The 10860-nt window shown below is 55.3% G+C and overlaps 1 protein-coding gene across 1 annotated transcript; it reads left to right on the top strand.

Moving 5' to 3' along the window:
• The first annotated feature begins 9258 nt into the window (after nt 1-9258).
• On the top strand, nt 9259-10539 carry LOC123187936 (E3 ubiquitin-protein ligase EL5). The gene has a single exon (XM_044599943.1). The coding sequence runs from the start codon at nt 9504-9506 to the stop codon at nt 10308-10310; it is 807 nt and encodes a 268-aa protein (XP_044455878.1). The 5' UTR covers nt 9259-9503; the 3' UTR covers nt 10311-10539.
• Nucleotides 10540-10860: the final 321 nt, after the last annotated feature.

Here is a 10860-nt window from a genome sequence, read left to right on the forward strand (position 1 = left end):
GACGGTAAAGGCCTTAGATCGACGGACGATCTGTCGAGCCTCTTCCTCATCCTCCGGAAGCTCTTTCCTCAAGATATATGCGACATACGGAATCGTCCAGTCGGGAATGACTACCAAAACCTCCATGATCAAGTCGACCACCGCTGGGACTTCAACTTCAGTCGGATCTGTGGCACTCTTGGGCTGCGGAGTTTCTTCGGTGAAAGGATCTTCTTTGACTGACGGAGTATGTATATGCTCCAAGAACACACCACTCGGAATGGCTTCTCTCTTGGAACCTATCTTTGCTAGATCATCAGCTGCTTGATTTTTCAGTCGGGGTATATGATGGAGCTCCAACCCCTCGAACTTTTTCTCCAGCTTCCTCACTGCACTGCAGTATCCAGTCATGGCTGGGCTTCTCACGTCCCACTCTTTCATCACCTGATTGACCACTAAATCCGAGTCGCCATAGACCATTAGGCGACGGACGCCGAGTGAAATGGCCATGCGCAACCCATATAGGAGGGCCTCATATTCTGCCTCATTGTTGGAGGAATCAAAGTGAATCTGGAGCACATATCTGAGCTTATCTCCTCTGGGGGAAACCAGGACAACCCCAGCACCGGAACCATTCAACATCTTAGAACCATCGAAAAACATGGTCCAATGCTCCGAGTGAACTTCAGTCGGCTGCTGCTGTTCGATCCACTCGGCGAGGAAATCTGCTATTGCCTGGGACTTAATGGCTTTCTTTGCCTCAAACTTGATATCAAGGGGAAGAAGTTCAATCGCCCATTTGGCCACTCGACCAGTTGCATCTCTGTTGTGCAAAATCTCTGATAGTGGAGCGTCGCTGACGACTGTGATTGAATGGTCAGAGAAATAATGAGCAACCTTCTTTGTGGTCATGTATATTCCATACACAAGCTTCTGATAATGAGGATATCTCTGCTTGGATGGAGTCAAGACTTCAGACAAATAATACACTGGGCGCTGAACTTTGAGAGCTTTTCCTTCTTCTTCCCGCTCGACCGTTAGCACAGTACTGACGACTTGTCCTGTGGCTGCGATGTAGAGCAACAGAGGCTCTTTGCTGATTGGAGCAGCAAGCACCGGCTGGGTGGAGAGCAGAGCTTTTAGCTCGGCAAACGCTGCATCAGCTTCTGGAGTCCACTCGAACTTGTCAGCCTTCTTCATCAGTCGGTAAAGAGGCAATGCCTTTTCACCGAGTCGTGAGATGAATCGACTTAATGCGGCCAAGCATCCAGTAAGCTTCTGGACATCGTGCACTCGCACAGGGCGTTTCATTCGGAGAATAGTGCCAATCTTTTCTGGGTTGGCGTCGATTCCCCGTTCGGAAACGAGAAAACCGAGTAACTTGCCACCAGGAACTCCAAATGTGCACTTTGATGGATTGAGCTTGATATCATACCTTCTGAGGTTGGCAAATGTTTCGGCGAGGTCAGCGAGCAGGTCGGAACCTTTTCGTGACTTGACAACAATATCATCCATATAAGCTTCCACATTCCGACTGATTTGAGTGAGTAGACACTTCTGGATCATTCGCATAAATGTGGCTCCGGCATTCTTGAGGCCGAATGGCATGGTGATATAGCAGAAGCACCCGAATGGAGTGATGAAAGCTGTTTTTACTTCATCGGGCCCATACAGACGGATCTGGTGGTACCCGGAGTAAGCATCTAAAAAAGACAACCTCTCGCATCCCGCGGTCGAGTCAACAATTTGATCTATGCGAGGGAGAGGAAAGTGATCTTTCGGGCAGGCCCGGTTGATGTGCTTGAAATCAATGCACATTCGGAGCGACTTGTCCTTCTTAGGAACCATGACGACATTAGCGAGCCACTCGGAGTGGAATATCTCTCGGATAAATCCTGCCGCCAACAGTCGAGCCACTTCTTCACCGATGGCCTTTCTCTTCTGGACGGCGGACCGCCGAAGATGTTCTTTGACTGGCTTTGCAGACTTGTCGACTCTTAGGCGATGCTCAGCCAGTCCCCTGGGAACACCTGGCATGTCAGCGGGCTTCCATGCAAAAATGTCCCAGTTCTCACGGAGGAACTGGATGAGCGCTTCTTCCTATTTTGGGTCGAGTGTTGTGGAGATGCGGGTCGGAGCTGCTTCGGGGTCGGTCGGGTGAATGTGAACAGGCTTCGTCTCACCGGACGACTGGAATGCAGATTCTGTGGCGGGCTTCTTGGATCGCAGCAAGTCACTCGGATCTGCGTTTTGCTTGTATTCTTCGAACTCGACCGCTGTCACTTGGGAATCGGCAATTTTGGAGCCCTTCTGAAAGCACTCCTCTGCCTTTTTCCTATCACCGGTGACAGTGATCACACCTTTGGGACCGGGCATCTTCAATTTGAGGTACACGTAACATGGTCGAGCCATGAACCGTGCATAGGCTGGTCTCCCCAAAATGGCATGATATGCACTTTGAAAATCCACGACCTCAAACGTCAACTTTTCTTTGCGAAAATGCTTTGAATCGCCAAACACTACGTCCAAAGCTATCTGGCCGAGTGACTCGGCCTTCTTCCCTGGTATAACTCCATGGAAGCTCATGTTACTAGTGCTCAGTCGGGACATCGGAATGCCCATACCTTTCAACGTGTCTGCATATAACAGATTCAGCCCACTTCCACCGTCCATCAGCACCTTTGTCAGTCGAGTGCCTTCGACAACTGGATCGACCACCAAAGCTTGCCTCCCAGGGGTGGCAATATGAGTCGGGTGATCAGATTGGTCGAATGTGATGGGTGTTTGAGACCACTTCAGATAATTTGCCTTTGCTGGGGCAACCATGTTAACCTCTCGGTTAATCACTTTCAGTCGACTTCTGCTTTCCACATCTGCGAAGATCATCAGAGTGGAGTTGATATGCGGATATCCTCCCTCACTGTCCTCTTTGTCTTCGGCTTTGTCCGACTCCTTCTCCTTGTCCTTAGACTGTTTTCCCTGAAACTGCTGGATCAGGAGTCGACATTGGCGAGTGGTGTGCTTTGGGTAAATGATATTCCCCTCTTCATCTTTCTTCGTGTGAATATGACACGGCATATCCATCACGTCGTTCCCTTCTTTATCCTTCACCTTCTTGGGGTTCCAGGATCCTTTTGGTTTCCCCTTAAACTTTCCTTGAGTCACGGCCAGAGCCTCTCCAGGAGCTGCCGGTTCAGCCTTCCGCTTCTGTTTCCGACTGGTGTTTCCTTTTTCCGACTGACTCGGCTTGTGCTTGCCGCTTCGGAGTCGGTCTTCTTCTTCGCCGTTGGCGTACTTGGTAGCAATCTCCATCATCCGACTCAAGGTCATGTCACCGGTTCGACCAAATTTCAAACTCAGTTCTCTGTTCTTGACACCATCTTTGAAGGCGCATACTGCCTGATGGTCAGAGACATTTTCCACAGTGTGGTGCAAAGTGATCCACCTCTGAATATACTCTCTGAGAGTCTCATTGGTTTTCTGCACGCAGACTTGCAACTCTGTCAATCCCGCTGGTCGCTTGCAAGTCCCTTCGAACGTTCTGACGAACACTCGGGACAGATCTTCCCAAGTGTAAATGCTGCTAGGAGGCAATTGAGTCAACCATGCCCTGGCAGAACCTTCCAACATGAGGGGCAAATGCTTCATGGCCACCTCGTCGTTCCCACCACCGATCTGAACTGCCACTCGGTAGTCTTCAAGCCAAGTTTCAGGCTTAGACTCACCAGTGAACTTGCTGACTCCTGTTGCCAACCTGAAATTGGGGGGAATAACAGCGGCTCTGATAGCTCTGCTGAAACATTCAGGACCAGAAACATGTACTCGACTGCTCGTGGGCACATCTCTGTCGAGTGCACCTCGATGGGCTCTGTTCCGGTCGACCAATCCTTGCACGATAATGGATCGCGCGTCGAAGCCTGGCTCTCTGGGGTCAACTGGAACCCTACGCCCTGTACTGTACTGACGCCTATCATCTGGCTGCCGAGGAGCGTAAGACCCACCCCTCGGAGGGGAATAGGGCACTCGACGCCTATCATCTCGGTCGAGTCTGTCGCCATATTGATCTCGCCGATTCTCACGCCCTTCGCGCCGCGGAGGCGATCTGGGGCTGTGAGCCGACTGAACCGTATTCACAGTGACAGATCGACTGTGAATTCTGTTGCGCGACTGAGACACGGCTGAATTCTGATCTCCTGCTGCCCGGAGCAGATCCCTGATCTGCAGCAAACCTCTGCCAGCCTCTGACTGCGAAGGCTGAATGGACTCTGCTATACGGGTCGCAGCTGCTAAATTCTGAATTGGGGTTCGATATACCTGAGTCGGCGGGAAGAGTTGACGTCGACTGGTGTCGGGAACTCGTTGCCGCGCGCGCTCGTCGAGTGCTCGCTGAAGGTTCTCCAGTCGAGTGCGCTCGGCCAAATTGGCCAGACGCGCCTCCTCCAAGGCACGAGCCTCGGGGGTTTCTCCTGCGATGGGAATACGCAGGGGATCCTCGTTCCTGCGGCGAAGCTCTTCTCTTTGCAGAGAGTCGAGTGGCTCGGGCTGGTACTCTTCGTAGCCTCGTGCAGGGTCGCCGCCGTCGCCTGCTCCACCACCACGGGCGAAGCCAGGAGGACTGTGGGGCCCGTCGACCATCAAGATTTCCGCCGCTGGATCACTGCTTCCGCACTCGGATGCAGTCTCTCCGGAGCCAGTCGACTGATCGAACAAGCCGTAGAGAGATTCGTTGGGCTCGATTGCCGCAACTTGTGTAGTGGCCGACTGGCGAGCCACCGCGTGACTCACCCATCGCTGAAGCCTCGACCGGCCTGAGCGCTTGCGCTGGCGGGAGACCGGGAGGGTGGAAGATGGAAGATCCGACCGATACTGGGTCGATGGTTGCCGCAGCAGAACGCCGCGGACACATGCGCGAAAATGCGTCGCACCGCGGACGGGGAGCGCATCTACGTCGAGTGGAGCCTCCTGGAGCCATGCGGAGTCGTCGGCGATGAAGGTGAGAGTGCCGAGACGGATCTCTTGACCCTCGATCAAAACTCCAGCAGACACCATGATGAAAATACTCGGAAGAATCGCAACTTCTCCACAAAATCGCTAAAACACCTGCCCCACGGTGGGCGCCAACTGTCGTGGTTCTAAGCCTGACAGTAGAGTGGGGGGTAGGTATGGAGAGGCAAGGTCCTAGCTATGGAGAGGTTGTAAGCACAAAGGATGTACGAGTTCAGGCCCTTCTCGGAAGAAGTAACAGCCCTACGTCTCGGAGCCCGGAGGCGGTCGAGTGGATTATGAATGTATGGATTACAAGGTGCCGAACCCTTCTGCCTGTGGAGGGGGGTGGCTTATATAGAGTGCGCCAGGACCCCAGCCAGCCCACGTAGGAGAGGGTTTAAGGTGAGTTAAGTCTGGGGCGTTACTGGTAACGCCCCACATAAAGTGCCTTTACTATCATAAAGTCTACTTAATTACAGGCCGTTGCAGTGCAGAGTGCCTCTTGACCTCCTGGTGGTCGAGTGAGTCTTCGTGGTCGAGTCCTCCAGGCCAGTCGAGTGAATCCTCGTTGGTCGACTGGAAGGCGACCTCTTCTAGGGATGTCCTAGGGTAAGTTACTTGGAACAGGTCCATGACCCTACCCTAGGTACATAACCCCATCAGACACTGCCTCCCGGGAACAACTTCAAACCCGAGGTGTGGCATAAAATAACAAGGCATTGATAAAGACCGGAAACTTGAAGGGGCTCCTCGGATACCCGACGTGTAAACTCGTTGAATGCATTTCGGCGATCCTCAAGATCGAAGATGAGAAGATTTGTTGAACCAGTTTCCAAGACCGACAACTGAAGATGAAGAATAGTTCGGAAGAATCGAGGAGCGTCTCTAACTTGAAGACCGGTTCAGGGGGCTACTGACGGTGTCCTGGACTAGGGGGTACTCACCACGTCATCTCCCGATCTGTTAAATTGGGCCAAGGACCCCCATGGCCGTATACTCATGGGCCAGTTCGGACAGCTGCCGCATACATGGAAGATTCTACAAAACTTGGTGATCAAGACAAGGACTCCTCCCCACCGGCGTATTCGGCTAGGACTCTTGTTATTCCTAGGCCTCTGGTGCATTATATAAACCGAGGCCAGGCTAGTCGATAGATATATACAACAATCATACCATAGGCTAGCCTCTAGGGTTTTAGCCTCTACGATCTCGTGGTAGATCAACTCTTATAACACTCATATCATCAATATCAATCAAGCAGGACGTAGGGTATTACCTCCATCAAGAGGGCCCGAACCTGGGTAAACATCGTGTCCCTGCCTCCTGTTACCATCAATCCTAGACGCACAGTTCAGGACCCCCTACCCGAGATCCGCTGGTTTTGACACCGACAACAGGGACGAAGGAAGAAGATGAACAATTGTCGGAACTCGTGGAATAAGGTTTGTAACATAACGGGGGATCTAGGATACGCACAGGTAGACACGTGTACAAGTAGGGCCCACAGAAGTATCTATACAAAATAAACACGTATATTGTTTCATATTCAGACGGTTAAGAATTTCCATCCATTTTTCAACAATTTTCTCTCTAAAATCCGGATCACGACGCAGATGGATGACTGCAGGCATTTCCGCAAGTGAATGGCCCTGCGCATTTTCGCAGTTTTTGGTAGCCTTTCCGTGTCTATATTGAAAGCGTACGAGTGCACGGGAGCACACTGTTCGTTCTTATTGTACGCTCATCTGTCGATGGAGAATCGCATCATCCCTGACAGTGCGACGGAAGAGTGATCGATCGGCACAAACGAAGCATCCCCTTTTATCGCCCGTTCATATGCACTTGCAGCCGTCGTGATCGTCCGTTGTTCCGTCTGCAGGGGAATACCGAGTGGCCCCGAGCCGATGCGTGCCGCATCGTCTCCCCTCCGAGTCGATGATGAGAAATATCCCGTCCCCATGCACGGTGGTCGACCGGAGACACGTTTGCGTGCGGTTAATTTGGCCCTAACACCTGTACGCTCCATCGTATTGGCCAGAGCCTTCAGGTCAGTGTCGTGTGGATGGATGGAGCACACAACAAAATCTTCCTGGCCGACCGGGCGCGCGCGCACGTACCTCGGTTCGGGGCTTCTGGGCCAGCGCGTGTGGCGCCATGTCGGCCGCACGAGGGCTCGAAGGCCCCCCACGGTGCCCAACTTTTTTTTTGGCGGGGAACTGCCGAACTCATGTACGTACCATGTTGGATTCAAAATGCAGCCGTTTCTCCGCTCGTGACGACGATCGGCCGCAGCAGCTATCTTTAATTAAGGCTCGAAGTCTTGTCTCAAAAAGAAAGTTAAGCGCAGTCAGCGTGCTACGCGATCACATAAATTGCAGCGCTAATCAGCAAAAGGAACAGCAGCCAAGTTGCACGAAATCACGCGATCACTCGGTCTGCATGCTCGGAATTTCAGAGGCTCGGCACCCTAGCAGTGTTCTTTTCTTGTCTACTAGAACCACAAAACTACCGGAGGAAAGAAAGGCGCCCGCTCTTTTCGTTTAATTAATTTTCTCGACGGGAGAAAAGGCGCCCTTTCTGTCGAGAAACGGGGAATGACAAAGCCGCTTTGAGGCCGGTCAAAGGCGGCAGCGATCCACGGAGGAGCATCAGCGCCCGCCCGCCCGCCCGCGCGGCGTCCCGCGTGATGGACGCGTGCGTGGCGCGCTTTCCCCCGGTGTTTGAGCCGACCTGGTTCAAAAGCCAGGGACCGGACACCAAGTTGCCCATCATGGGCATCATCAGCAGGCAGGCGGCAGCGCACGGGGCCGGGCCGGAGACCCCGCGCGTCGCTGTCCTCCCCCGCTCCCCGCGCGCGTCCGTCCGTCCCGTGCCGTCGCTGCCAAAGCCCGGGCGCCGGCCAGCCAGCCGGCCACGTCCCGCTACGCCGAACCGGCTGACCGCGTGCGCGCTGCCGCCCCTGACCCCGACGGCGAGTCGGCCGCCGATACAGCGAACCCAACGGGTCAGAGATGGGCAACTTGGCCGCGACGACTTGCACCGGTTCAGGTTTATCCGGAGAGTTCATTCATCGATTCACGTCATTTTCCGCGATGATAATAATAATACTAATCAAATCAACTGAAGTCTTATTAGCGTTGTATAGGAACATGCATGTGGCGTCCGATCGGTCGCACCCATCGGAGGCGCGAGGACGTCTCGTCGAGTAGTAACCATCCAAACTCAGCTAATTAATGAAGTTCAGACGAAGATGGCTTGGCACTTGGATATGCCGGTCAACTCTCCCGGAATTCCCAGCCAAGTAAGATAAGGCGGCTTGCTTAGCTTAGGATTGAGCCGCACTCAACCAAGCCGCCGTCCCCCCCTCCGGTCGCTTCCAGGAAACGCCGAGCCGATGCCACAGCCACACGGACCGGACTCATTCCTTCGTTCGCCCGGTCGGGTTCGAATTGAATTCGATCTCGAACCCGGGACGCGTACCGGAAGGGGAAAGGGACAGGGGTAGGGGGCAACAAACCGCTATACCGAACGAACCAACGAACCTCCCGTGATGTGGTCCACCCGTTGCGATGGATGGATGGATGGATTCCGGGGCGGGGCACCTCCAGCTCCGTTGCTTGCTTCAAGCATATCGATCGGCGTATCCACGTCAAGCTATCTATGCGGCCGGGACCGGCCGCGGGCGGGCGGCGTGTGACACGCGCTGCCGGCATCCGGCCCACGTTTCCTGGCCCTGGCGGTTGGGTCCGTCCAAATGTGTCCCCCGATCCGGCGGTGTGTTCTGCAGCAAACCAGACCAGGGTTCGAGAGAAAAAAAATCAGGATCCAACCAGGGTACAAACACTATAAACTAGTAATGAGTAATATAATAACAGAATCGTGTCAGTTCACTGTGTGTCAGTCAGTCAGTGGCTGCCTCTGCTTTTTCTTTTTTACTTATTATTTTAACTGGCGCCACGTACGGGGCCGCGTGTGCGTCGACCGGTCGATCTCAGGGGTTTTACCGACGTGGTGTTGTGGTTGCATCGTTGGTGCAACCGTGCAACGGACACCGGCGACGCCATCGCGGGAGATTGGCCGACGGGGATGTCCGTGGCGGGGAGGTCCGTCCAACGAACAAACCCACCCAGCCACCCCCGGTCATGGCTGCCCTGCTCAGCTCTGCTCGCGTCAACATTTTTGAAAACCGTCGCCATCCTCGCTTTCCCTCCACAGTCCGTCCGTTCGCTCACCTTCTCCTCCAAACCCCCGCGCCAAGCCCCCACACCCGTCTTGTTCTCCTCCTCCTCCCCCTCCCTCTTATCCCCTCCGCCCCCGTATAAGTAGCAGCGCGCGCTCCATTACGTTAATCCCATTCTTACATCCATCTCCAGCGCGAGCCACAGCCCGCTGGCCTGAATATATACCGACTCTCTCCCCGCACGCACGCGCCGCCTAGAAGCTCGCGAGGACGAGGAGCGGATACCGAGAAGAGGGAGGTCGGCCGCTGTCGTTTGCACCAGGGCGAAGCGATTCTTGCTCGAGGGGTGGGTGGTTACATGGCGGTGACGGCGACGACGGCCGCGGCCGCGGCCACCATGCTGGCGGCGGTGATGGCCATCTTCCTCTCCTTCGTGCTCTGCTTCTACATATTCCTCTGCGCCAAGAGGTCCCGGGGAGGGGCGCCGCCGCCGCCGGGGAGCGGCGTCATGGCGCACCTGCGCTTCCTGTTCTGCGGCGGGGACGGGAGGGCCGGGGCGGGGGACGGCGTCGCCCCCTGGTTCTACGACGGGGGCCTCGACGACGCGTCCATGGCGTCGCTGCCCCGCCGGGAGGTGGCCAAGGGCGAGGCCATGGACTGCGCGGTCTGCATCACGGAGCTCGCCGCCGGGGAGACGGCGCGCGTGCTGCCCCGCTGCGGCCACGGCTTCCACGTCGACTGCGTCGACATGTGGCTCAAGTCGCACTCCACCTGCCCGCTCTGCCGCTGCCCCGCCGTCGACGCGCCGCCGCTGCCGCCCGCGCCCGTCCAGGCGCCCGAGGCCGACCAGGAGTCGCCCAACTTCCCCACCAACGTGCTCTTCTTCGGCTCCCAGGACGACGTCAGCACCGGCCGCGCGCAGCCGCAGCAGGCTCCCGCCACAACGACACCTCAATCAGCGCCTACTCCGTCGCAAGCGCAAGCGCCGGCCGCCGGGGCGTGCGGGCTGCGGCGGCTACTCGGGTGTGGCGGCGCGTCGCCGCCCCCAGCGCCTCAGGAAGAAGACGCTGCCAGAGACATAGAGATGGGGCTCGCCGGCGTTGGCGAGAGCAGCGCGTCGTCGCGGCAGACGAAGCCGCCGCAGCAGCCGGCGGGCTCATGCTGACACCTGGGCCGGCACGGTGGACTTTTCCCCCTCCAACCTTTAGCGACGTGCCGTCTTCCTTGCGTGGCGTCGTCGCAAGTTTTCCCAGCGTCTCCCTCCCGGTCACTCCTACTCTTACTCGGAGTAAAAACTGTACAGATTTTTATAGGTGTGTGATGTACATGTGGATAGAATGATCATGTTCCGGCATGACACCACAAAGAGAAGAAAACAAGTTTGCCTCCATACATTTCGTCGTTGCTTCTCGTTCTTCCTACACGCCATTGTTTTCAATTTTGCAACTTGCAAGCGGTCAATTCGGCCCAGCAGCGACAGCAACCCACTATACCGTTATTCAGTTATACTTCCGTTCTCTGTCGACCTGCAACTGTAAGCAGTGCTGACAGTACTAGTAGTATATTCACCCTGCCAATCTTGTTGTCCGGCTCTTGTTTTTCTATGGCCACCCGTTGCGAATGTCAAATTTGTGCCAAAATTGTCATGTCACTCCCCCTCAGAAGGCGGCATCTGTCAAAGGGCCAGGGACCTCGCTCGCTCGCACGCACGTACG

Source organism: Triticum aestivum, chromosome 2A, assembly GCF_018294505.1.
Source record: "Triticum aestivum cultivar Chinese Spring chromosome 2A, IWGSC CS RefSeq v2.1, whole genome shotgun sequence".
In the NCBI taxonomy this organism is placed as follows: domain Eukaryota; kingdom Viridiplantae; phylum Streptophyta; class Magnoliopsida; order Poales; family Poaceae; genus Triticum; species Triticum aestivum.

Excerpts from the sequence above, each read along its gene's own strand:
- LOC123187936 (XM_044599943.1), top strand. The coding sequence starts at position 9,504 with ATGGCGGTGACGGCGACGACGGCCGCGGCCGCGGCCACCATGCTGGCG.